The sequence below is a fragment of the Heterobasidion irregulare genome (genome assembly GCF_000320585.1).
Source record: "Heterobasidion irregulare TC 32-1 unplaced genomic scaffold scaffold_03, whole genome shotgun sequence".
Lineage (NCBI taxonomy): Eukaryota > Fungi > Basidiomycota > Agaricomycetes > Russulales > Bondarzewiaceae > Heterobasidion > Heterobasidion irregulare.
In genome coordinates this window covers 2,061,495-2,086,698 of record NW_009258199.1, presented here as the reverse complement: position 1 = coordinate 2,086,698, position 25,204 = coordinate 2,061,495, and the positions used below count along the sequence as shown (strand labels likewise).

At 48.9% G+C, this 25,204-nt stretch overlaps 9 protein-coding genes across 9 annotated transcripts; 3 read left to right on the top strand and 6 right to left on the bottom strand.

Moving 5' to 3' along the window:
- Positions 1-647: 647 nt before the first annotated feature.
- On the top strand, positions 648-3,283 carry HETIRDRAFT_458197 (uncharacterized protein). Its single transcript, XM_009545825.1, has 12 exons — positions 648-1,141; positions 1,192-1,516; positions 1,579-1,727; positions 1,790-1,905; positions 1,958-2,063; positions 2,118-2,131; positions 2,187-2,376; positions 2,439-2,520; positions 2,580-2,705; positions 2,777-2,787; positions 2,841-2,970; positions 3,023-3,283. Exons 1-12 carry the CDS (start codon positions 949-951, stop codon positions 3,111-3,113), a joined length of 1,533 nt encoding a protein of 510 aa, XP_009544120.1. The 5' UTR covers positions 648-948; the 3' UTR covers positions 3,114-3,283.
- Positions 3,284-5,794: 2,511 nt separating this feature from the next.
- Positions 5,795-7,726, top strand: HETIRDRAFT_63165 (uncharacterized protein; the record flags this gene model as incomplete). Its single annotated transcript, XM_009544991.1, has 18 exons — positions 5,795-5,879; positions 5,938-5,976; positions 6,033-6,043; positions 6,097-6,164; positions 6,216-6,270; positions 6,325-6,382; positions 6,434-6,443; positions 6,494-6,537; positions 6,591-6,616; positions 6,668-6,727; positions 6,796-6,807; positions 6,869-6,884; positions 6,939-7,079; positions 7,147-7,171; positions 7,225-7,259; positions 7,316-7,343; positions 7,403-7,460; positions 7,515-7,726. Exons 1-18 carry the CDS (start codon positions 5,842-5,844, stop codon positions 7,724-7,726), a joined length of 936 nt encoding a protein of 311 aa, XP_009543286.1. The 5' UTR covers positions 5,795-5,841.
- Positions 7,727-8,403: 677 nt separating this feature from the next.
- Positions 8,404-8,864, bottom strand: HETIRDRAFT_47313 (uncharacterized protein; the record flags this gene model as incomplete). The annotated part of the gene is made up of 3 exons (XM_009544913.1): positions 8,404-8,560; positions 8,614-8,738; positions 8,796-8,864. Coding segments are annotated over 3 exons (351 nt in total), but the record flags the coding sequence as incomplete, so codon positions are not given.
- A 288-nt stretch (positions 8,865-9,152) lies between these two features.
- Positions 9,153-10,767, top strand: HETIRDRAFT_381980 (uncharacterized protein). Its single transcript, XM_009545824.1, has 5 exons — positions 9,153-9,180; positions 9,232-9,372; positions 9,430-9,489; positions 9,555-10,057; positions 10,126-10,767. Exons 2-5 carry the CDS (start codon positions 9,315-9,317, stop codon positions 10,612-10,614), a joined length of 1,110 nt encoding a protein of 369 aa, XP_009544119.1. The 5' UTR covers positions 9,153-9,180; positions 9,232-9,314; the 3' UTR covers positions 10,615-10,767.
- Positions 10,768-11,209: 442 nt separating this feature from the next.
- Positions 11,210-13,151, bottom strand: HETIRDRAFT_381977 (uncharacterized protein; the record flags this gene model as incomplete). The annotated part of the gene is made up of 5 exons (XM_009545823.1): positions 11,210-11,295; positions 11,347-12,198; positions 12,249-12,851; positions 12,916-13,008; positions 13,071-13,151. Coding segments are annotated over 5 exons (1,713 nt in total), but the record flags the coding sequence as incomplete, so codon positions are not given.
- Positions 13,152-13,948: 797 nt separating this feature from the next.
- Positions 13,949-15,931, bottom strand: HETIRDRAFT_416134 (uncharacterized protein; the record flags this gene model as incomplete). The annotated part of the gene is made up of 2 exons (XM_009545822.1): positions 13,949-15,510; positions 15,562-15,931. The coding sequence occupies 2 exons, from the start codon at positions 15,929-15,931 to the stop codon at positions 13,949-13,951; spliced, it is 1,932 nt and encodes a 643-aa protein (XP_009544117.1).
- Positions 15,932-17,264: 1,333 nt separating this feature from the next.
- Positions 17,265-18,192, bottom strand: HETIRDRAFT_408514 (uncharacterized protein; the record flags this gene model as incomplete). The annotated part of the gene is made up of 4 exons (XM_009545821.1): positions 17,874-18,192; positions 17,581-17,816; positions 17,338-17,510; positions 17,265-17,284 (listed from the first exon to the last, which is right to left on the bottom strand). Coding segments are annotated over exons 1-4 (724 nt in total), but the record flags the coding sequence as incomplete, so codon positions are not given.
- A 195-nt stretch (positions 18,193-18,387) lies between these two features.
- Positions 18,388-22,699, bottom strand: cpr1 (bifunctional P-450:NADPH-P450 reductase; the record flags this gene model as incomplete). Its single annotated transcript, XM_009545820.1, has 20 exons — positions 18,388-18,646; positions 18,704-19,461; positions 19,512-19,581; positions 19,637-19,688; positions 19,742-20,176; positions 20,208-20,318; positions 20,372-20,711; positions 20,782-20,826; positions 20,884-21,104; positions 21,195-21,329; positions 21,382-21,399; positions 21,455-21,476; positions 21,533-21,648; positions 21,703-21,856; positions 21,931-21,949; positions 22,001-22,087; positions 22,139-22,235; positions 22,289-22,322; positions 22,375-22,502; positions 22,564-22,699. 20 exons carry the CDS (start codon positions 22,697-22,699, stop codon positions 18,388-18,390), a joined length of 3,237 nt encoding a protein of 1,078 aa, XP_009544115.1.
- Positions 22,700-23,309: 610 nt separating this feature from the next.
- HETIRDRAFT_102999 (uncharacterized protein) lies at positions 23,310-24,014 on the bottom strand (the record flags this gene model as incomplete). The annotated part of the gene is made up of 3 exons (XM_009545819.1): positions 23,310-23,442; positions 23,502-23,783; positions 23,815-24,014. 3 exons carry the CDS (start codon positions 24,012-24,014, stop codon positions 23,310-23,312), a joined length of 615 nt encoding a protein of 204 aa, XP_009544114.1.
- Positions 24,015-25,204: the final 1,190 nt, after the last annotated feature.

Sequence of the window (25,204 nt, the reverse complement as noted above, 5' to 3'; positions counted from 1 at the left end):
TGGGGGTCTGACACAATCAGTTCTGCAGCAACGATCTGTTGGATCAATCGCTATCAGAGAAACTAACCACATAAGAGACGAGTTTCATTGTGAAGGCACAGTGAATGTCGGTACCGTTTCCATCACACCAAGAAGACGAAAGTCACAATCCTCGGGCCGCGGGTGTAAGTGCTTTTCGTAAAATCATAACGTCCAGCTATCAGTCGATTTGTCCTTGACATCTTGGTTGCCATCGAGAGCGATTTGTCCCGGCGGTTTTTTCGACCAGCACAGGAAAGCATTCCGTGCTGAACCTGAATTCCGGAGAAGGACCGCGAATTCGGATCTCTCGAAACTCCTACCATCACACGTTTCTGAACTTCCAGTTCCCAATTCTCCCGTGATCAATCTAGTTGCATTATCCATCCTCCACGTTGCATCGCTTAGCCTCCACGAATGAGCCAATCCAGCGCCCATACCTCCTGCAGGATGTCGCAAAACCAAGGGTAGCATTCACAAGACCTTTCAGAAACCTACCTCGAGGCGCTTCGCTAATTGTACGTCTGTTACGCCCAACTAACGAGATAACGCAAGCCGATACTAGCCAATAGGAATCTCAAACCTTCCTAGACCAACGGGGGTAAGACTTAGGTACCAGTACATCCCACGAGCGGCTTCTATACAGAGAAGTTGTCCGTTCCGTGCATATGGCCGTTTCGCCGATGTATACTTCGCAAAATCGACCGCAATATGATCGTGATCACCCTCATGGAATTCTCGCGCACAGGGTTCGGACGCATCCATCAGGATGCACCTGTCCTGAAGTGCTACTCTGAAGGGTTCGAAGTGCCAATCTTCTGATCGTGACATCCCATTCCCTGTGGGCTACCTGACTAACCGGCGCCTGATTGCTGCAGTCGCCTTTAAAAGTTGTGATCGCACTGTTTTGTTGCCTCCAATCCTTCCATCATGGCTAACTCCTTCACCTTCCTTGACTTGTCTTTTACCTTACTTGGGATCTACCTCCTCAAGCGCATTCTTTCCTCTCGCTATTCAACACCTCTCCCACCTGGGCCCAAAGGCCTGCCAATCATCGGGAATATATTAGAGATGCCGTCGTCTCAAGAATGGAAGACATTTGCTCGATGGGGTAAACAATGGGGTACGTGCTGTGGTTTGTCGCTATTAGTTTGACCTTGACATGATTACTAGGCGGCCTCGTCTCTGTCAAGGTCCTTGGACAGCCAATCATCATCATCAATTCTGTTCAGATCGCTATGGAAATGCTGGACAAGAAGAGCGCGATCTATTCTGACCGGCCTGTCCTCATGATGGGCAGCGAGATCGTTGGTTGGAAATGGACCTTGGCTCTGACTCCCTACGGAGATCGCTTCAGGGAGTATCGGAAGATGCTCCATGGCCTCATGGGAACTCGAACGCATATCGAACGTTTCCACGGCATTATGGAGCTGGAAACACATCGTTTTTTGCGTCGCATCCTTGAGAATCCGGAAGATCTGCAGGACCACATCCGAAAGCACGTTGCCTTTTCGAGCGCACTAATGCCGAACCTTTTGAATTAATCAGCTCTGTTCGCAGAACTGCCGGTGCCATCATTCTCAACATCTCGCATGGATATCATGTTAAGGAGCACAATGACCCCTTCATCGCTAATGCAGACACTGCGACAGACCAGTTTTCGCGTTCGACCGAGCCGGGTGCTTTCTTGGTGGACGTCCTTCCTGCTTGTAGGTCCTTCATACCCATGTCAAGCTGACAGTTATAGTCTTACTGATTCGTGCCCTTAAAGTACGGCATGTACCCGATTGGTTCCCGGGAGCCGGTTGGAAGCAGACCGCAAAACAGTGGAATGCCGATTTGAAAAGAATGGCCGACATGCCCCATGAATTCGTGAAGCAACAAATGGTAGATTGAATTACACGCCAAATACCGACTTCGGCGGCTCATCATTCTACAGGCAGCAGGAACTGCTTTACCTTCCTTCACATCGGGCTATTTGGAGCAACAGCCAACACCTACACAAGAGAAGCATCTCAAATGGGCTGCCGCATCGCTTTATTCTGGTAAGAATTATGCCAAGTGCAGTGAGAGACGTACTCACCCACGCTGCCATACAGGTGGTGCTGACACGGTATGTTCTATAATCGATAATGGAAATGGAAAAACTACACAACAGTCTTCTCCAGACGGTATCCGCGATCTACACATTCTTCCTAGCTATGACCCTCTACCCCGATACACAGAAGCAAGCACAACAAGAGCTGGATTCGATCGTGGGGACAGATCGAATTCCTACCTACAGCGACCGGGCCAGTTTGCCTTACGTTGATGCCTTGGTCCAGGAAGTTCTGCGCTGGAATCCCGTTACACCACTGGGTGGGTTACTTCTTTTCATGCTCAGAGCCATTCCGTTCCGAGTCGATGCTGAATTCTGCCAGGTGTCCCACACCGTCTCACGGAGAACGATATACATGACGGGTATCTAATCCCCAGCGGGTCCATTGTCATACCAAATATTTGGTGGGCACCGTATTTATCGTTTCATTCTTAGCATCTGTTGATAAGTTCTTAAACCTCAGGCAATTCACACATGATGAACAAAACTACAAGGACCCGATGACTTTCAACCCGGATAGATTCATTGCATCGAAGAGTCGAAATCAGGAACAGGATCCCAGGACCCTCATCTTTGGGTTTGGTCGACGGTGCGTGCACGCATGATATGCTTATATGATTTTAAGTTTCGGTATTGACCTAAATTTCTTTGATACTGCAGCGTCTGTCCAGGTGTGTATTCTTTCTGCGGGTTTGCGCTCCATCGCTAAACGTTGTGCGATTAGGCCTGAATCTAGCAGATGCGTCCATCTTTATCTCCTGTGCTATGGCATTGGCTCTGTTCGACATTACAAAGAAGGTTGAGAACGGTGTGGTCATCGAGCCTGTCAACGACTACACCAGTGGCACTATCAGGTATGTCTTCTCTCGCAGACTACGCCGAGTTGAGGTGAACTGTCCCTCCTAGTCACCCCAAACCATTCAAATGTTCTATCAGCCCTCGTAACGAAAAAGCCCGCACCGTCATCAATTCAGTCAGCTTGTTGGATGACAACTGATGGCACTCTGTAACCAATATTCCTTTTGCGCAAAAACTGTTCTCGATCTTTTTCTTTTTGATCTTTATCGTGTTTTCATTCTGGGTCCGAGGCTACGACCTTGGGCAACGTAGTAGTAGCATATACACTTGTATTGTAATTTTTGGTGGTAATTCATCTGTTCTCTCAACATGAGCCTGTTTTCAACCAGCACTGCGTGCACCACAGGGTTTTTCCTAGTCTCCGTGGCTGACCAACACAGAAGATTACAGTCGTTCTGTGTTAAGGTTCCAAATGATGAATCCTTGCGGGTAGTCCGCATTTCGGCTTTAGCCTCTCTAAAATGATGAACTTTGCGGGCCATGCGTCACCCAACCTGACTCATAGGTGGGTAAAGCTTACCAACTACATAGATAGTCCCTACTGAGCATATTTTCGTTTGGTCCGATAGGTGAGTTGGTGCAGACGCCGTTGTTTTGCTCCGGTTGTTGGTTCGAGTCCCGCCAAAAACAACGTACGTTGTGCTCGATTTTTTTTATTTAACTATTGTTTCGGGTCCCCCTACCTTTCTAAACATATTTAATCTGTTATTGCACATCAGGACTGCCTATAAATGATATTTTGAGCTTTCTCTTGACTAGCACGTGAGCTACCTTGCACGTGAACAAGTTGAGCTTCAAAAGATATCAAATTCCAGCTGAAATGCCTACTACCCGCAAGTTTTTGTGATTTGGATGTAGACTAGGTTTTTCCCGGGATAAACCGTGGATAAAACCATGGATATAGATAAAGTTTTTGTTCCAGTTTATCCACTGAAACAAAAGCTTAAGGTTTATCCAATATTTTATCCCATAATAAAATATCGAATAAACCTTGAGTTTTTGTTTTCGGTAGTTTCTACAAATAAACCCAAGCAAAAGCTTCATTTATATCCATGGGATTATCCACGGTTTATCCCGGGAAAAACCCTGAGGTGCACGCAATGCAGATTCATAACGAGAGGCCCAAGCTTTGGAAAAAAGGATTTAGTCGGAGCGTCGAATTTAAGATCCAGACAGCGTATGACTGGAGAGAGGGGAGCGGACAACAAGCAGAGATCTCGGCATCTACCGGATACGCCCAAAACATTCCAGCGCCGACACATTTTGCTAAGCATACTCTTTTTCGTCGAGAATGTCATGAATTTGGCTGTCGTTGACTGAATGTGAACATAACAGCATGAGCGACATGTAATGCTACGCGAAGATGCGAGTCTCACCGTCATTATTTGTGCCCATAGATGTTGTTAAGAAACAGGCCACAAGTAAAACTCAAATCACTTGATCTGCCTTACCTTATATGTCTCAAGAGGGTAATCCCGCCAAGAAAACTCATTAAGACCATTTCTGAGCCTGGAATAGGACAGATAACAACCAATCATGAACCTGAGTGCCCCCCAGAAAATGGGGTTTCGGCCTCTGAATAAAAAGTAGCAATTACGCAAACTTATGACAAGTTTGGATGGTAATGCCCATTTTTGGGGCTTGGCCATATCACGTTGCTCTCTTGCTTGCCTGTTGCACGCATATGTACGTGCCCCGTGCATTCACGCTTCTCGTCGTTTGGCGGATTGCCGTGATCGTAAGATGTTGATGATCACGTCTGCGCTGAATATTAAATCGTAAGCATTCGGCTGCATTTGGGTAAGGGTCAAATTACATAAAGTCCGTTTGCCTATTCGCCAAGATGCGGATTCGGAGTCGATGGTTCGTAACTGCTTGATGCTCGGAATTCCGTGGAGGTCAGAGTTTCTCCTTCACCGGTCTACCCTCGGCGTTCCAGAGGCCAATCGAAGGCAGGCAACATATACTTATGACATATTTACATACATGTCAATCCTCATCCTTGCTCCGTAGCTCCTGCAATGTGAAGACATGGGAAGATACTGATGGGCCTTTCTTGAAACACCGTCTTCATACCATGAATCCGACTATATATTCCACTATACAAAGTTCTAGGTATGCAACTCTTAATTATGTCTTTGTAATGTGCCTTTACAATGGAGCCAATGGATAACTTTTGCTAGGGCGCCACGCGGTATCATGGCTTCAATCTATCCAATGAGAGCAAGATCACTCGATGATTCGTTCAAGTCTTAAGCCCGAGCGTCTGTGGGCAGCTGTTGGATACTCAGGGATGATACCTTCATAAGACTGGTGGAATATCACTGGACGCTGGAACCAGATGTAGCCGCTACCAGTCTTTCCCGCGGAGATTGCCACGTATATCGCTTTCGGAAACGTCTTTTGGAAATCATGACGATTGTCATTCGCATGACCTGCCAGAACTTCAGCAGAAGAATTCATACAGTTCTTCACATACGTCCTTTGATTGGATCAAGTATGTGTGTCGTGACTTCCACTCATTCTCCGATGATATGCTCTCATTGGCCAATGACGCAGCGTATGTTAAGCTTCTGGGCTGAAGGACGGCGACAGCCTGCATGCTTACCTGAGATTTTCGCCCTCATCTTCGCGAAGTCTTCGTTATGACCATCAGGAAGATGAGATGCCCTACGTCCTTGGAGGCGCACGCGTCTTTCAATTCTTAGAAGTATCTACGTTCAATTTCAGACTTGGGCGCTACATCCACGGCGACCATGGGACCAGTATAAGTACTGCGTGCACGTCGACTGTGTATTGTTGAGCAGGAGGAGACATTATATCTCGCAGCTGATTCTGCTGCTTCATATCACCCCTTTCACCCATCAATGGCAAGCTCTGGAGCAGTCCCATCCATTGACGCTACGTCCGTCTGTTCAATCTCTGATCATCTTGAGTTAGGGTGCCAACTTCAGGGTTTGTAGGCTGGGCGCCACGTTTATCGGTGTCGTTGTCGCGGCAGTGTAAGCGACTATCATCAACTCACGGGCGTTGTGCTGAATACTCTTCATGCGTGCAGATTATACGGAGGTATCTAGCCTTACTTTCTCAGTCGATCGGATTGGAAATTAAGATCACGACAGTCACCTGTTTACAAACATGGCACTACTATCACACGTATGGGAGTGATACTTGGCGGCTCAAAGGCCTGGTAAGTCGCCCTTGATTCTTCCATTTCGATTCACTAAGGTATGATTGATAGGTCCTATCTGTATGGATTTGCGACACCGTCCACCAAGTTCTTATATCGCATACAGGTGAGAATTGTGCAATCCCTCGCTCATTCCGCGGATTATAATATGGCTTTGGAGTCTACACGTATCTGGTTACACACTATGCCGATCCTCAATACCTAAGTATGCTGGTGTGGTATGTACACTTTGACCTCCACAATCAACACTTACTCATGGCCAACCACAGGAGCCTCTTGGTACGCTTTCATCGGTTGCTCTTTTATATCACTCCAATCTGCGTGATCAGGTTGAAGTTCTGTTCAATGGCTTTACTGCTTTTGTCGTCCAATGGTGAAGTTCTTACTTGAGCGCTGGATTTCCTTAAGTGCTTAATCTGCAGCCAGCTTCTTCACCATCCGAATATATAACTGTAAGATCTGTCCCCATTACCTCCTATTTTTTGGTTGACATAATACTATAGTGAGCCACAAGAATATCATGCTTACAGGCCTGGTGGCTGCTCTAGTCCTTGCGCAATTTTGTACGTGGGCACGCTTAGTACATCCCCAGTAACTGAGTAGTAACTGACCCCGATGTTTTCCTGGAAAGGTGTCACACTTGGTACGCCCGAACATTGCTTGGCGTTCTGCTGAACTGACGTGATCCTGTATCTGTATTGCAGTTTATGTCGGCAAATCGTGATTATCAATCTCGTTTGAACTTGCCAAGTTTTTGCTGATCACTCGAATTAGATTGCCTATGAAGACATACGAGCAACTCGATACACTCAAAGGGCTCTCTATGGCTGTGAATGCTACGACAGCAGCGAGTGACGTCGTGATTGCAATGTCTTTGGTTTCAATGTTGCATCTATCACGTACAGGTTTCAAACGGTATGGTCAACTCAACACCGACTTGGCTATATGATGACCCGGATATTATGATGATTTTTTGCAATAGCTCAGACAGTGTCATCAACAAGTTGGTGAGCGGCACACGTTGTGTTTCATTTGCGATGTCCAATGTTATATATCATAGATATTGTATACAGTGAACACTGGCTTGCTAACAAGGTACGGTCTGCCTTCCTCGTATGTTGAATGCCAACCCATCATCTCTTTCTCCAAAGCATCGATGCCATCTGCTCGTTGGCCAGTGTAAATTGCATCTTTCTCTTCGAGCCTGTTGCGCGCCTCTGACGAACTGGATGCATCAGATTGCTGCTCTTCCTAATACATTCATTTATATATGTTTCTTTTTCGCCTTGGGCCGTCGTGCGTAATCGCCACACTTTCTAATATGATTGAGCCAGTTGACATTCTTTGTAGTTTACGCAAACTCACTTTTAGCGACACTCAATGCACGAAAGTCAATTCGTCAGAAAGTCAGCCCAGATGACATGTCTTTATCTGGACTGCAGAGCATCCCGCGCACGGTCGATGTGCCGGGTTTGAAAAAGGTATGCCTAAATATTTTTCTGGTTATCGCCCGTCCAAACTTGTATGACTCAGCCGACAAACAATATCGCCATCCAAATTGATACGACGAGGGAGTTCACAAGGGATCGGGATGCCGGGTCCACAAAGGACTTAGAGGTAAGCGTTTCATCCTGTTTCAAGCCAAGTGTGCTCATCCCAACGATGGACTTGACTCTCTTCGAGTAGTCAGCGATAGACTCTAAGCAAGATCATCAGAGTCTTTGACGATAGAAAGCAGAATAGAGATCGTGTGCATACTGTGTTGTATGGTGATTAGTGGGAAGACTCGGCTAGAATCAGAGTCGTTACCATAGACCGCAATTGTTCATACTTTTTGGGTATACCCGTGTTATGTTGCAATAAGTATACTTTCTCCCAACTGGGTCGACTCGTCGCGAGTCTTCGCTAAACGTTGAAGGAACGCAAAACACAAAGCGCTATATTGATACAAAATGGAGTGCTATGTCCAACTCTAGTCAGTCGTGTCCATTTCTTCGGGAGATTGCTCGGGAGACACCGGCATGAGTTCGACCGCGCTGTTGATCTTAGGTACGCTGATTGAGGGTTCCAAGGTCGCAGCAGTCGTGCCACTAATCTGGGACTCGATTGGCTGTGCTACAAATAATTCTGAAGCGGCGATGCTCCTGGGAGTCTGTGCCCCATTCCCAGTGGAACTTGCCTGTTCGTCCTTCGACCTCTGCTCCGTGTTGTTCTCACCCTCCTCTGATAAGGTATGCCGTCATCGCGTCAATAGAAAGGACATGAAAGGCTGACTGTTTATTTCTTTGCCTCTATCTTGCTTCAAGATTCTTTGGACCGATTGTTGAATGTCAGCTGCGAAGGCTGGATCTGAAAATATCTGCAGCTCTGCGAGGGCACGTTCAATGATGGGATATCTACCAGGGTATGCATGTTCACAGCAGGCTTTGAAAATGACAGTTGACATTACCTGTCAAGCTCTTGCAAGAGCTCGCGGTGAACCACCTCGGGAGACATGTAATGCAACTTTGAATCAGAGTCGAGGCGTTTTTGGGCGACATCCTCGACACGAGCCATGAAAGGCCCCATCCCATCCTAATAAAGAGTCAATTGAGCAACACTGAGAAAATGATCACCGGTTTATATACGCACGGATTGCTGAAAGTGGGTCAACAACTCACGTCGGAGGCGGTCGAACTCGCCAGATTTCTTGAACCTATCACATCAAATACCTTTGTCGACATGGAAAATGGATCACAAGGCACCAAGAGGCTGCTACACACTCGTTCACAAGCTGATTAGGATTTTTGATAGACATGATTGGACAACGTGTCCTCGAATTCACCGGGTGGCAATCGAGGGAGAATGCTGCGAGCTGTAGGCCACGAGGAGCAATCAAGCAGCAGGCAGTGGGCGATCGAGCTTGGGAAACTATTGGTATCAGATTAGATTACATTCAGATTCCATCAATGACTTCCAGGGTCCGTACACGCTTGCGTTGAACGTCCCCTTCCTTCAATCTCTGCGTCCTATACAGGTATTTTTTGACCAAGTTTTGGGAAGTGCTGGAAATATATGCTCAGCACAGGAGCGTCTGCTCTACTAGGCCTGACTGCTGGTCTCTATTTCAATCCCAATCGATCGCAACAACCTTTGTTACTACACAAAATCATGTCTACCACAGACTTCCCTCCTTTGAAAAACGATCTTCTGTTGAGGGCTGCTAGAGGTTCTTGCCCATGTCATTGGAAATGGTTGTTCCCTGACTGACTCTTTTATTCTGCAGGCGAGGAGACGGAGCGGGCACCCGTATGGGTTATGCGACAAGCAGGACGATATCTTCCAGGTACGTGTTTTGCATCAATGGGATTCCTCTATTCTTATGCCTTGATGGTCTTTTTTGATTTACAGAATTCCGTGCAGTGCGCGCACAGCATGAATTTTTTGAGATCTGCCGTACACCAGACCTCGCAACCGAAATTACCCTTCAACCCATTCGTCGATATGCCGGTCTTCTAGATGCCGCAATCATCTTTAGTGACATCCTCGTCATCCCGCAAGCTATGGGAATGGAAGTGCTCATGAACCCGGGCCCGCACTTCCCCGATCCTCTGAACACGCCCGCGGACGTTGTGAAGCTGCGCGAGAATGTCGATGTCAACAAAGAACTCGGTTACGTTTTCACTGCGATCACACAGACCCGCAAGGCACTCGAAGGCCATGTTCCGTTGATCGGGTTCAGTGGTGCACCGTGGACACTCTTCGCGTACATGATAGAGGGAGGCGGGAGCAAGACTTTCCAGAAAGCAAAGACGTGGTTATTCAAGTATCCAGAAGAGTCGAAGGCGCTGCTTATGCGTATTGCTGAAGTTTGCGTGGACTACCTTTTTGGCCAGGTCAAGGCCGGCGCTCAGGTTTGTCCTTTATTTCTTTCAGCCCTTTCTCACATCTTCTTCGGTTACTAACGCATCGTGAATGTCAGCTCCTCCAAATTTTCGACTCGTGGGCCGGGGAGCTTTCTCCCCATGATTTCGCGATATTCTCCCTGCCCTCGCTCAAATACATATCGACGTCTCTCCGCTCCCGCCTTACAGCTGCCAACGTCGCCGCCGTACCCATCACATTGTTCGCCAAAGGCGCGAACCTATCCCTTGCCGAGTGTGCTACTGCTGGATACGACGTCCTCGGCATCGATTGGTGCGTCGAGCCTTCGCATGCTCGTCGTGCCGTACAGGCTACACCCATCGCACTCCAGGGCAATCTTGATCCCAATGTGTTATATGCGGGTCGGGCGGCAATTGAGCGAGAGGTGAAGCGGATGTGCAAGGAATTCAAGGGGGAAGGCATTAATACTCCCAAGGCATGGATTGCGAACTTGGGGCATGGGATCACACCAGGAGTTGATCCGGATGATCTCAAGTGGTTCTTCGAATGTGTACACAAGTACTCGGCGAAGGACGCCGTGTTATGACACTCATATCGAGTGCTTGATGTTCTCTCGAAGTATGTGTTATCTCAAAATGTGCAACTAGATTTCGAAAAATGTAATGGCGAAAAGGTCTGAGGCTGAAGCCGAGGACATTGCAGGGATAGCTTATATTTATACAAAATTCGGAGCGCAGATATATGAGTAGAATCGAATTCAAAACATAAGTATCGCGGATACAATCGTGAACCGTAGAGAGCGTGGGGAGGTTCATATACAGCGTGCAGGGGCTATCCAGTGCTTGCGTGGATAAAACAGAGAGGGATTAACGATGCTGGAGGGGAGTGATGGGACTGGGGACGGGAACATGCAAGGTATCAAGGACGTCGGGTGTGGTTCTGGGTGCGGTTGACTGGGACAGGGGAGATGAAGGTGCTGCAGATGTGTGAAAACAATATCGACAACGAATAGTTAATCAAGAAACCGAAACCGTTCCAAGCGAAGATACAAGAAAATGAGGGTGAGATTTTGCCAATCAATGAAGATATGCGGAGTGGTACAAGACAAGAAACTCGGGTGAAAAGACTGTCACGCAACCACATCTGCTGCGCTGAAACTACTTCTCCGCCTTCTAACGCTCCTCAAGCCAGGGCGCTCACTCTTGTTTCCTGGTTTCACCACTGCATTGGCGTTATTCTTCATCCATTCATTCGTCGCCGTGGTAGCCTGCGCTACCTTGAGTGTCGTAGCTCCGACAATTGCTCCAAGCGAGCTCACCGAGTTGTGATGTGGTCTCTTGGATGGCACCAGAGTAGGCAACCGTGATGGCGTGGGGGAGGGTGCACGTTGTGAGCGACGGACGGGTGCGGCAACTGCTATTGGAGGTAACTTTGTAATGGAGGTGCCATTGGACGATGTCCCGTTTCGGCCAGTGTTGCCATTCGCGAGACGCGGGATCTTGTTGGACGTTTGACCACTCACATTCGCCTTCGTAGAGATAGCGCTAAGGGCCGTTCCTGGTCTACGTGATGCAAGTGTTCCTGCTGTTGAGCGCGTCACTCTCGCTGGACGCTGCTCGGAGGCAGTAACATGCGCGACCCCTTTTGTAGGCGAGCGTAAGTTCTGACGAATAGAGGGTGCAGCTCCAAGGGCTGGTAATGCATCGTCTGCCTCTTCGTCAGAGGAATCAACGGCAAGGCGTTTGGCGTTTGGCGTTTTGCGCGGTTGACCTGGTGGAACAATCGATTTGGCCTTGGCCGCGGCAGCAGCGACGTGCTTACTTGGGGTGACAGGTGGCAGGATGGGTGAAGGAGTTGAGGGGGTCGTGATCGCGTTTGTCGACACAGCATCCATTGGGATGTTCTCATCGGTTTCCGCTGGGGGTGTCGCAGGTGCGACAATTGTGGCCGACGCGAGGGCGGCAGACACTTGAGTTTTGCGCATTTCATCGACTGCGGCCCACTTCGACCATTCAAGTTGTTTGCAGTACATGTACTGCTGCTGTGGACCTACAACACAACCAGGTCGGACTATGCGCATGAAAGCAATGGCCTCGCTTGCTGTGAATCCATATTTCCATATGAGATAGGCGCCAATCAATGTACCTGTACGACCTAAACCTGCTTTGCACTACACAATTCTGCGTCAGCGCGAAGACAAGGAGCACACATCACACTTACATGGACAGCGACCACCCCGCCTGATTGAACTACTTCATCGGATACATCAATAAACCGCCTCACGATCTCGTCCGTCGGATTAGTTCCATCGTCAAAATAGAGTTCTAGATGGTTGATGCCCCGCTCCATAAAGGTATTGCGATCATAGAGTTCATTATTAAGCCGTACGACGAGCTTGATATTCTTCTGCTCGAAGTATTCCAAGCAGTTCACGAAAGGGGTAGGAAGCTTTCGTTGAAGGGCCAAAGATTTCGACGCAGCTTGCCGAATCGGTGAAGAGGGTGGCGCGTCCAATTTGCTGTGCTCCTTATCCTTGTGGCCCTTTAGCCAAACAGGATCAACGGGAGATGCGAATGCGATGAAGTTGGGAGTTATCCAGTTCCAGTCCCCATTCTCAACCTTTTCGTAGAATTCGTAGTCATTGACGTCAAACTCGTTCAAGTCACAGAGTCCGTTCTGCATTGCCTTGTAAATGCCCCACAGACAGTCTTGGATATTGAGATTGAAGTCTGAGCGTCCGCGGCCAGCGTCGCGAAAAGGCATGAACTCCAGTTCAGCTATTGGTTGAAAGGCATCCCATGGCGCGCGTTGTTGCACAATCAACTAATCGACATGTGAAAATCCGTGGTTCATGCCTATGGATAGCGCAGATAATAGAGAGACGTACAGAGAAGAGAGCAATAAGGAGGGCAGCATTTGCTTTCCTCTGAGGATTATCGGACGTGTAAAGCACCAGCCGGTAAGATGACAACTCTTCATCCTTCGCAATGAATATTGCACGTGAGAAACTGGAAAATGAAGCGAACCAGAGACATAACGCACCGCAAGCAGGGAGTGGATGTATATGCATGCTTTGTAAACCATAGCAATGTTCAGAGGTCCCCAATCCTGAAAGAATGACATGTAGACGAGCTGATCGTCGATGGTGAAGTAGTAGTATTTAGCATCTTCGTCAGGGGACGCTACGAGGCCGTTCCTAGAGGTACCGCGGATCTTGGGTGCAGCTAGAGGTATTGCAACCTCATTTAAAGAATCCTCCTTTGGTGGAGGGTGGGGAAATGTAGTGAAGAAGAGTCTGTGTTAAAGAGCCGCCCAAAGGAGACGTGAGGACCGTTTGATTACGTCGTTCCTAGGATGAAATCGACACGGCGTACCTATCGCCAAATCGACACAATGGCTCGCATTTAGGAGCCATGGGCAGCGCTGCTGGCGACGAAGAGGAGGATTGGATGGGGGACGTGCACGAAAGGACTGAGAACACGTTGTCGGCAAAGAGCTGAACGTCGTTTGCATCGTGACCAACGCGTCGATCTAAACAGTGCCAAATAACGCCATCTCGATAACGGGCTCCATACTCGATAGCCTCGTGCTTACCAAGCGGAATAGGCCAAGCGGGCTTTGAAATGCCACGGCGCGCTTTCGTCGAAGTCGTTACGGCCGGGCAAGCCGAGCTGGCTCTAATCCACGAAGACCTTGTCGGAGCCTGAGCGGAGCGGCGGAATTGGGAATGACTGGCTGTGTCCGAGCCTACATGCTTGGCGGTCCCGTAGGCTGCAATGATTTCAACGCATTCGCTGAACAATCTCTCAGAGGTTGATCCAAATGATTTCAAAAATCAAGGGCTCTTCGATCTTTGCTGCATGACAGTTAACTTACAGTATATTCGTAGCACATCTTCTACATTAGAAACCCGACTAGTATCACAAGAGAGAGACTCGAGGGTCATCCTTTCTTATGAATCCAGCAACATTCTCACTCGTCATCTGTTTGAATATCCCATCCTTGTGCGCCTGCTCAAAGACCCCCTGCAGTTGTTGGAAAAGAGCCTGTTGAATATCAAACATCGGTGGGGGCAGTGTTGGCCTCAACGCTTCCGCCTGTTGAGTTTTAAATACTTCATCTGCATCAATCATCAACTGTTCTAGGCGCTGAATATTATCCTCCGGGGCGGGAACACGCCCGATAGAAAATCGCTTCAGAAATTCTCGCAAGCCATACACAGTGTAAGCAGAGGAGGAAGGGGCGCTTTTTGATTCTTGTGTAGACTCCACAGGCTGTGAGTCCTCTTCAACGATACTTGAGACGTCCGGATTGGAACTGGCTGTCGCGGACTCTGATAAATCGACAAAAGCCCACCCAGAGTTAAAAATCGTAGAGGCGAGTTTGTCGACTGAAATGAAAAATGCCCAACCTTCTTTGGGGCAATGTCGAACCGATGGGACAGTGACAACGCTCCGTTTGTCCCAAGACTCTTCGTCCCCGCGCCAGCCCGAGATACCAGCTGCCACCGCGAAACTATGGCGCAGGATCAAATTGTCTTCCAAGAGTGCTGTGATTATGTCGATCAAGGTTTGGACGACACGGGAAGGACTGATGTACGGGACGGAGACCCAATACGGGGTGCGGCCCATGTTCATAGAAGCAATAGCAAAAACGTTCGGAGCATCCGGATGCGGTGAAAAGAAATACGGATGAATGAACGCGTCAAGGGACTGGAAGAGTTCGGGTTTCTCAAAAAGAAGCGAAGCTACGTCTTCGTCGTCGAAAGATGAGCAGCCAAGAAGAACAATACGTCTTAAAGGCTTGGAAAGGATCTGTTCGACGGTCTCGATATCGACCAAGTAGTTGTGAGACAGATTGAGATCTTCGATGGACTCAAACGAAGTGAGAAGTCGAAGAATTTGGGCTGTGTGTAAAGACAGAGACGTCAGATCGAGGAGCTTGGGATTCAGTTCAAGCTCTAATCTGAGGAGGTCGAGTAATAAGGGTATTGCCTCGTCGGGGAAAGGGGAAAGCTCCTTGAGTTTGGACCTGACAATCGGGCATTTGTCAGGCTGCGCCATGACGCTCCGCATTGATGAGGTGTCCCCGCCTTGTATGACGGAAGCGATGGAAGGCTCGATGGACATCTCAATAAGGCTAGGAATGAGTGTGGGTGCCTCATGTGCGGGAGAAGCAGATAGTACTTTCTTCCTGTATTCCGTAGGCCAGGTATCCACGAGCACGCTGTAATCAAGCACAGTCTCATTATCAAGCGATGCAATGATAGAAACAACATTCTCCTCAAGACGGCGAGCCTCATCATCCTGGTCAAGAATTTCTGGATCAGGACGTGGATAGTACGCGCGACAGTACCGTTCAGCCGTCAATGGCCTCCATGAAGGGACGCGAACCCTTGATTCCATGGAACCCACAGATACAAAGCAGTAAGCAGGAGATTGACAATCTGTAATGTCGATGATAGTGATCCCGTCATTGTTGTCTACAATACGATGAGCAACCTGATATCCGGCAATAGAATGCACTGTCTCACCTCCATCCCCACTACCCATGAAAGGTGACAATAAATGACAGCTCGTCCCAGTGGCATAGGTTTTGTGCGGCTCCAAAGATGCCGACCAGCACGACACGAGTAAAGATGCGATATATGGACAAAGATTCTCATTGTCGTCTAGTGACTCCCAATTGGCTCGAATTTCGTTAAGCTCCCAACGAACGATCTCCGCATTTTCAGGAACTCTCAAGAGTGTTAAAAAGCGACGAGTAGCAAGCAATGGCAGGCGCCCATAACACCATTGGTGATGCAGCGCCACTATACATTGATACCCTTGACTGTGAGAGTCAGCAGGCGTGCCTTTGGGTATGACTTGTGCCACAACGAATACTTGGTGACGTTGACCCATCTATTCCCATCTATTCCCGGACAATACAACTTGAATGCAAAGATTTCAACTGGAGTAAAGTTGTCCGAGTGATCACTGAGGAGAGTAAGTCGACGGCGTAGTGGCGCAACAAGTTCGTGACCTAACTTAGCAATGCTAGATGAATTAAGGGCAGGTCAAGACGGTCTTGGTATTGACAAACCTCAAGTGTGACAGTTTCGAATAATGTCAGATTTGACACAAAGCGCCCTCTTGAGCGCTGGCTATGTGAATCAAGTCTTGGTTACAGTATATTGTAACACTGCACATGGTTGGCCGTATATATGCACCTCATGGTTAGAGAACGTACAACGATGCTACTACCCCTGATAGTAACAACAAAACCTTACAAACATGTGGGACCGTATCTTCTGCATATCGGCCTTTTTGTACAGACAAGATACGATTATCAGAATTAGAGGTCACGTTCCATAAAGGCCGTCAATCTGAGCATATGCTAGACAAGGCTTGAAGGTCAAAAGTAGGACTCGGTCATTGCTCATAAGGCGACCGCGGATGTATGGGAAAGGCAATGCAGCTGTAAAGCGAGGTTTTAGAGGTCGGCGACGAGGCCTTTGAACGCTTGTGGGTCAATTGTCATAAGTGTCTGATAGTCCTAGGAATCGTGTCAGCCCTCAAGGTCGGTAACGAGCGAAGTTGACTTACTTTGACAACGGATGGACATACCCTCGCAAGCTCTGCACACACTTTCCGAAGGGTTTTGTTCAAATCCACGACATCTGTGGTGACAATGTGAACAATTGAGTTGTCTGAGACGCATGTTCTCCGCAGAATAGATATACCTTTCCCATGAAGCCCTAAGTCTGCGTTTGCAACCCAACATTTGGCGCTCGCCTCTAGGATGGTCCCTTTCCATCTGTGCATCCTCGGTGCACATATTCGAATAACAGATATCAATGCTCGGAGGGACGTCATTTGCAAGGACAGTTCGGGCGGTTTGCCGGGGTTCGGATACAATGGGTGTATTAGTTGTGGTATCAGCGCCTATGAACCCTGTAGTCAGCGATTCTCCGGCCGCTTCAGTGGGCTTGCGGGAGAAAGCCACTCACTTTGAGATATCTCACCGACCCGATGTCTAGTGCTCGTATGATGATCGGTAAGACTTCTACACTTGCTTCAATAGCGCCTGGATCGTGGTACCCGTACATCCACACGCTGCCTATGATGCCGTCCCCAAGCAGCGAACATAATCGAGAAAAACGTTCTGCAGGTCCAGAATTAGTACGTTGCACAAGATTTACGGCGGCGGGTATTGCTGAGCGCAAAAGGGTCGGAGTATAAGGAGAATGTAAGAACGTCAGTGCGCGGTGCAAAGACTGGTGCTAGGTCAGGTCGCGATTTTGTTGTAAAGCGAGAGAACGGCACTTACAGAGAACAGAAGGTCAGAGATACCTGTGCGTTTGAGAAGATCTGGGGGCGCGTTTCCAAGTAATGCTTCGACGATATGAATACCCTCGATCTTGTATTTTACCTCGTAGTCGTCGAGCAGGATCATGATGGGCGGCACGACTAGACCCCAAAGTCGCTCATACATTTCAGTCTACCTCATCACCATCAATAAAGGGAGATTAGGCGCCGCGGAGAGAATTGTATTTTGGAGTGGTACATACGTGAATGTGCTGCACACACCATGATAAAGCATTTCCAACTCCTGGACTTCGTTTCCATAGCTGATCTTCATATATATCCTGGGCAGCCATAGGGCCACCAGCTTGTCGTGATATTTTACGGCCTGTACTAGCATTCAGGGAAGGATGGGGGTTTGCACGAAAGAGGGATTTGATGTGGTGATTCAGTGTTCGCTCTAACACATGGATGTCAGGTTCTCCGAGAAGTTCTAGAGTATCTGTGCAGTTTCAAAAGCTCCGGTCAACTGATCTTTAAAAGGGGAGAGAGAACTCACCGACTGAGATGTCATGCATCTGCTCAGTAGACCATTCCCCAACTTCTCCCATATATGAAGCAGCGTGAAATGCGATGTCAGCCTGCTGCTCCGTACCAAGATGACTATTAAGCTTCAATTGTTCGCGGAGAGTAGAGAGCGCCGACAGAGCATTCGTTTTCCATTGATCTAGCCGGTCATATATCTCGTTGTCCCCAAGAGCCTCGAACCGGGCGTATTCAGCAGGAATGCGAAGCGTTTGGAGAAGAGATTGCTGATCGCTTGGCGTGGATTCTGGTGATTCCTCCAAAATGGCCATATAGATTGTGGATCCGCGTGAAAGGCTTCGGAGTGTTGTGACTATTGTGTCGAGAAGACAGACGTAGACAGACGTAGACGCGTCTACACGTGACGGGAAAGGAAAGGAGAATCATGTATCTGGACGCGACGCGATCGAGAGGTATATTGTAGTTCAAAGCATGACATCGGTTCGTACAAGAAAATATCTGAACTCTGACACGCGCTCTAAGAGCGTTTACTCGAATATATCAGTTGCATATCTACCCTTGGAAATTCTCTCGAATGTCTCCACTGCTTCCTCCGGCGCTGTCTTTCCTCCATCCTTGATGATCTCTATGAGTTTTTCTTTGACCGCGACCGCGATTTTCCCAGAACCACAAGTAAAGAACTGCAACAAAGTCAGTTCAGAGAGCGAGGCTGGCGTATATCCTACACATACCTTGGAGTCCTTCTTGAAGGCTTCAGAGATATCTGCGCGATCATGCCAGATCCGGCTGGAAAAAATTATGAACAACCAGCTAAAAAAGATCAGACATGTCGCAGAAACTCACTCTTGGATGTACTTGCAGCCAAGTGACTGGTCCGACGCCCTCGAAAACGCAGGACGCACATCCACAACGCCGAGTTTCACCCACTCTGCGAGATCTGAGTCAGAATACAAGTAATCATCGCTCGGGTTTCGGCACCCAAAAAACAGCAAGATAGAGCCGACATCGCGACCAGACTGCTTCTGGGCCGCTCGCTCTTGAATGAATCCGCGCATAGGAGCCAGGCCCGAGCCGGCGCAGAACATAACCATCGGGACTGTCGGGTCTGCAGGAGGGTGGAACGCGGCAGCCGACGCGCGCACGCTCAATTGTACTCGGTCTCCAGGCTTGAGATCTGCCAAATACGTCGACGCGACTCCTAAGAACGGCTCCGTCCGACCAGACATCGCAGGCGCGTCGAGGACGCTGATCGTCAGCGTCACGCGGTCTGGGTGCCAAAGCGGAGAGGAGGAGATGGAGTACTGCCGAATGCGCATGGACGGCAAGATGTGCAAGAAGGTGCTGAAGGGCAGCTCAATATCAGGATGAGCTTCCAGGATGTCTAAGATGCTGAGCCGCTTCGCAAGCACTTTGGTTTGATAGCTGGAAGTGAGTTCCTTGAGCTTAGCTAAAGTCGGTTCCGACTCTGTGGCTTCAGTGAGAACACGGAGGTCACGCGAGGTAGCAGGCTGCGAGAGCTCGACATATCCAGAGAGAATAGTAAAGATGCTCGTTGGCTTATCGACTGGAAGAGGCGTGGGTCCTGCAGATGTGATGATGATCTGGGCAGGGCAGGTCAGCACGCATCGATGCGGGTGAAGACAACACTGACCTCCTGCTCTGCGGAAAGACCAAACCGAGCGATTGCACGACGAACGTCACGTATGGGATTGATTGGCAAGCTGTATGACATATACTTATTATCATTTGAAGCTCGAAAAGGGATCTTCCACTTACATGGCCAAGTAGTCACCCGCTCCGTACGTTGCACCCTTAGGCAACTTGAATTCTAGAGGGGTCGTCGTCAACAGAAAAATACTATGGGAGCGCAATTGTATTTACCTATATGCCGCTTAGCAGGAGCAGTGGCAGAAGTCAGCAATCTATTCTCAACGACAGTGCCGAGTGCAGCATCTGGCTGACGCAGAGCCGTGGCGCGGACAGTACCCTCATCGATGGTCTTGATCTGCAGTCCTACAACAGATTTTGATTGCGTTGTTTGGTACTCGCTCGCCAAAATCGGCCATAACCCAGCCTCCCATTCATCGAAGGCTTCGAAAAAGTCACCAGCGCCTGCATTACCGACGCCGCGCTCAATCAAGCGGTGTCCGCCATGCTTCTCGAAAAGGTCGTCGACAAGCGTCGGGATACGCTGGTATGTCTGCACCCAATCTGAGTTGCCGCAGCCGAAGATGCCGAACTTAACGTTAGCGAGCTCGTTGCCTTTGGTACTTGTTAGCCATTCCACGAAGTGAGCAGCATTGTCCGCAGGTTGCCCTATGACGAATGAGTACATATACCTGTAGACTAAGTTCAATTTCAAATATACCTTCAAAAGATGCAGTCACTATTATCACGGGACCATCCGTAGGAATGTGCTCAGTGGCCGAGTCAAGGGTGCCCAAAGTAGCCTTGAAACCTGAACTCGCACGTTAGGTTGGTTAACAGATGAGCGACAGTATGTCCAAATACCATGCGTAGGAGCTTCGCTGGCGATCCTTTGCGCGAATGACTCTGCGGTACCCGTATTTGACCCATATAACACATACAATGGCTGCTTCTGCGCGCCATTGTTGGAGACCGACACAGGCTTTGAAACAGCGGTCCCATGCGACAACAAAGTAGACGAGCGTGGAGCGACCAAGGCATGTTTCCCAGCGCGGGGAATTGCGCGGATATAGAACCCATCTGGTTTGATGGTGAGCGCTTGCTTCAGTCGCAAATCATAGGAGGGGTCATCCATGACGAGATCGAACTTCTGGACGATGCTCGCCATGAGGATGAGAATCTCCTGCCAAGCAAAGGCACGGCCCTAAGGTAATATCAGTCAGCCCCACAGTGTTGCAGAACTGGACTTGAAAAGTGTAAAGAGAAAGACCCACGATGCAGGCGCGCATACCGAAACCGAACGGTTGCCAGGCATTTGGCTGGTGAAGAAAACGTATGAGATCTTCGTAGGTAAAGCGGACCGAAGGGGTGCTGACCGGAAGTGCTTCAAACTTTCCGTCAAGGTTCCTTTCAGGCCTGAATGCATCCCCGTCGTCTCCCCATACCGCAGGGTCCTTCTGCGCCCATGCGGTGTGGATAGCGATACTGACACCAGCTTTGACGGCATATGCTCCGTCACCCAGTGTCGTATCTTCGTTCGGTGTCATAGTGCGGATCGTTGCGGGAGGCACAAGGCGCAATGTCTCGCGCATAACGGCTGCAAAGACAATAACGGCAATGTATTGGTACAGTGGCGCCCGCCGCCGTCAGCGTGACGAAATATTGTGTGGAAGCAATAGCTGCTCACCAACGAGGTACGGCAGTTTGCTGAGATCGCCCAGTTGGACGGGCTGATCGCCCAACACGTCGTCCACCTCTTCGCGGAGCTTTCGCATACATTCGGGGTTTTTGAGTAAGTAGTAGCAGATGAACGTGAGGGTTCCTGAGCGTGCTTTCAGTGTAAACCTTTCTTGATTGAGCTTTAGCAAACAGACCTGAAGTTGTCTCGTGTCCTAGAAGAGATGATTAGAGAAATAACGAGAATGGGAAGAATGCCAAGAGCCTCACCAGCGATGAGGAAGGTCAACAACTAAATAAGGGATGTCGCTTCAAGTTTTTCAGCACAGCAGACAGCACTCGACTCACGTTATTTGTGATGGCTTTATCCGACAGCCCTTCGCCCGTTTTGGCATCCCTACCCAGCAACATTTTATTTAACAGATCGTTCTTGTCTATCGGATTCGCCTTGCGCTCCGCCACAACTACGGACGTGCCGATTTTAGTATTTATTGTCGTAAGGAGCGAAATGGTTCAACTTTGGTCCGCAAGTCCTGTCATAGCGTTAATGTCCTCTTGGTACTTTGCGTTGGTACCCGACATAATCGCCTGGATTAACGAAGGGCGATTGGCACGCATGTTCGATTCCTTGAGGAAGCTGAACATGGATTTTGCGAAGCTTGGAACATCATCCTGTATATGCCAAGGGCCAATGATGTAGAAACGATGAGAAGAGTCATATCAAAGGGCCGAAGAATACTACTCGCTGTGTAAAAGGAGTTCAGGCTTGCAAGGAACATCAGGATCAACGTCAGGGCGGCATGATAGTAAGCATACCGATACGACATGGAAGTGAGACAGATGGTATCCAAAGCTAAACGCGTGAAATCTTCCGCGGGGTCAATTGATTGATTCGGACCAAATCTGCCAAAGATAGATGAGATGCACAACCTTCTCTATCAAGAGAAGACTGACCTCTCCCATTTCAGCAACAATTGCGATGCGATGTCCACCATATCGTCGTACATGCCCCGAATGGAAGCCGCTCCAAATGCGGGCATAAGCAGGCGATCTAGAATAGGAATCACAAAGGTTTGTTGAAGGATATGATTAATGAATGCGTACGAGCAATGGCCCAGTTGGGCTCTCCTTGGAATGCCTTATCGTCTGTCGTCAATTTGGAAGCTGTGATGTGTCAAAATGATACGTACAGTGAATAACCCATCTCCCACTAGATTTCGCACTTCACGAAGGGGGGCGGAAACAGATTTGTGGAACCTTTTTTCATCCGAAACCTCGTTAACGAGCTTATAGCTGGTCACGACCACGATCTCTCTTCCTGAAATAGAATTAACTCTTATGACGGGCAAGAACCAGAATATCGATGGTGTGGGTCTCACCGAGAACGTTCAATCGATAGATATCTCCATACTGCTTTGCCAGCAGTTCGAAAGATCGCAAGGGAACTTCCTTCTCGATATTCGTAAGGTTTCCTAGAAACGGAATTGCAGGCGGCTGGGGTATCGGGGTCGTCATGGTGTGCTCTGGATGAAAGGTGTCGGAGCACCAACTAGTGATGTCCTTAAATATCTCGGCTCAGATTGCTTGTCAAGTCAGTTGCACGAAGACGGCAGACAACCGCAGTGAGGTCTGGGCGCCGCGTATTCGCATATGTCATGTACCGGACAGTCGCGAGGAACATGCGAGGCAAACGAGTCTCCAGTGCTGACCTCAAGCGGCGCCAACGTGCCAATAGAAGACCCTCGTTAGGCAGATAATCTTGTCGACTCGAGCTTTTTCCTTCTCCGCGACTTCCGGTGCACCTACCTCCGGTCGGCTACTTCCGGCTATACGTTACGTACGGGCCGAAAAGCTCAAATCCGCCAAGCGATGCGATCTCCTGCACTTCTCCTGCAGACAAGATGTTCAAACCGCCAGCATTAACCTCGGTGTCAACGCCGAGGAACCGTAGGTATCGACATCGGCATCGGCGCCCGTCGATACCGGCAGAGCCAACCGAGCACCCATACCCGATCCTTGGTTGACCAGACGATTGCAAGGCTTTGATGATGCATAACATGGACACACACAATAGACATATAAAAGGCACTAGAGTGTCATTGCAAACGCATAGCGTACCTCCCACTTAAGATTTGACCAAATATTCCCATGGCCCAGTCATGGCCCGCCAAAATTTTGAGTCATAACCATCCACCCTTATAACCTTGGCATCATTCTTGAATGCCTCCTGCACATCTGTGCGGCCATACTTCGTATGGCTTCGAAAAGAAAAACCCATGAACAAGAGGATGCGCCACGCGTGTTTCTCGACACTCACCCCTCAACATGTACACAATCGAGCGAGTCACCAGGTGTCTCGAGGATGCCGCACTGACACCCTAAGAACGCATCTTCTTTTTCGATATCGCGGCCGACCTGCCCCTGCATTGCGTTCTCAAGAAACTCCGCATGGACGTCAACCCGGATCCGGTGCAGAACATGGCCATCATGGTGGACTCCGCGAGCGGGTGGATGGCCCCTGCGGCACTGGACTAATCTGTATGCGGCCTGCAGGCTTGCGCTGTATGTGGACTCGACGCCGAGGAAAGGCTCTGCGCAGCTGAAGACGGTGGGCATTTCAAATAACGTACTCGGAACTCCAAAGAACTGAGGAAGAAATCCAATAGTACCGGACAGAATTGGAGAGCAACAGGTACGTCGTGAAAGGAAGATCGACATCACTTTTTATCTCCAGATTCTCAAGGACGCTGATTTCCTTGTCTTGAGTCTCGACCTCCGAGTTGGATAAGAGCACCCAAAGAACAGCAAGCGTGGAGCCAATCCCGAGCATTCCGAAAACATGGACAGGTCGCGTAAAGTTACCTGCGGCGCAAGCTCGACAGATCCTGACAGGGTTGCCTCAGCCCTCGACTCTGACATGATTATCACCTGGAAATGGAGTACGGTTGTTGCAGGAATTATGACCTGGATGAACGGGGAGTCTATTGCACAGGTCAGCAGTAGTGTGAAGGGCATACTTCTTTGTAAGATTGCCCAAAGTGTATGAGCCTCTGCAAATGTCGCTTGATGGACTTTTTGGGAAACTGGAATATGCACTACTGTCAGCGAGCTATCTCCAATATACAACGTGGGAATTTCGATAGCCAAGTGATAGGTATATTTTGGTTTCTATATGATGCGTGGCAGTGGCTCCCGCAGCCGTCATTTGGCTCTTCTTGACAACACCGCTAGCGTAGCATCGGGGCTTTGAACAAGCGGATGACTCGAGCACTTCTACGATCAAAAGTTTTCAATATCAATCCGATGTCCGATAATGCTGTTTGATCACAAAAAACAGTCTTGCACGTCAAAATTCATATCTCTGTTACCTGCCTTGTTATAAGTGTCAGGCGTATTGAAGAACATATCGGTCCGATAAGATGCCTGCCACCACGCGAGAAAGTCAATCATCAAGACGGGGGCGTGTTGGAACGTCTGGATCTAGTCGTGACTATTTCCGTCGAACACGCTGGGCTGAACACCTGCAAGCACGCTTTTGCTGAACCAGGTATTGGGCGACATACGCCGGTTTGCGTGTTTAGTCGTTGATCATTTTCGCACTCGGTGATTTCTACGATCGTATGGATGCACCTCCGAATGAAGCGGGTACTATGATTACTGGATCATCGGTCGGAATGGCTTCGTAGCAGAATGATCCAGAGTCGAGCGGCGATCGCATGATAGGCCAAAATTCTGCAAGATGCTGTCATCAAGTAACACAAAATACGCACGCCTTGCTCACAAGCCGACCTTGGAAACGCCATTGTTTGAACCCAAAGGACATCGAGTGAAGCCTTGGTTTGATCATCACGGACAAGCAGCGCGAAAAGAAGATTCCTGTCGTCTGAATCCTGCACCACTATTCACGGACTGGAGGAGCAAGGAGCGGCTAAACTGGGAGTTCCCTGTAGTTTCATGGCTCAGATAGAAATTGTCGGGTTTGGTATTGATTGATTAATTGAGGCGCAAGCGATATGACCA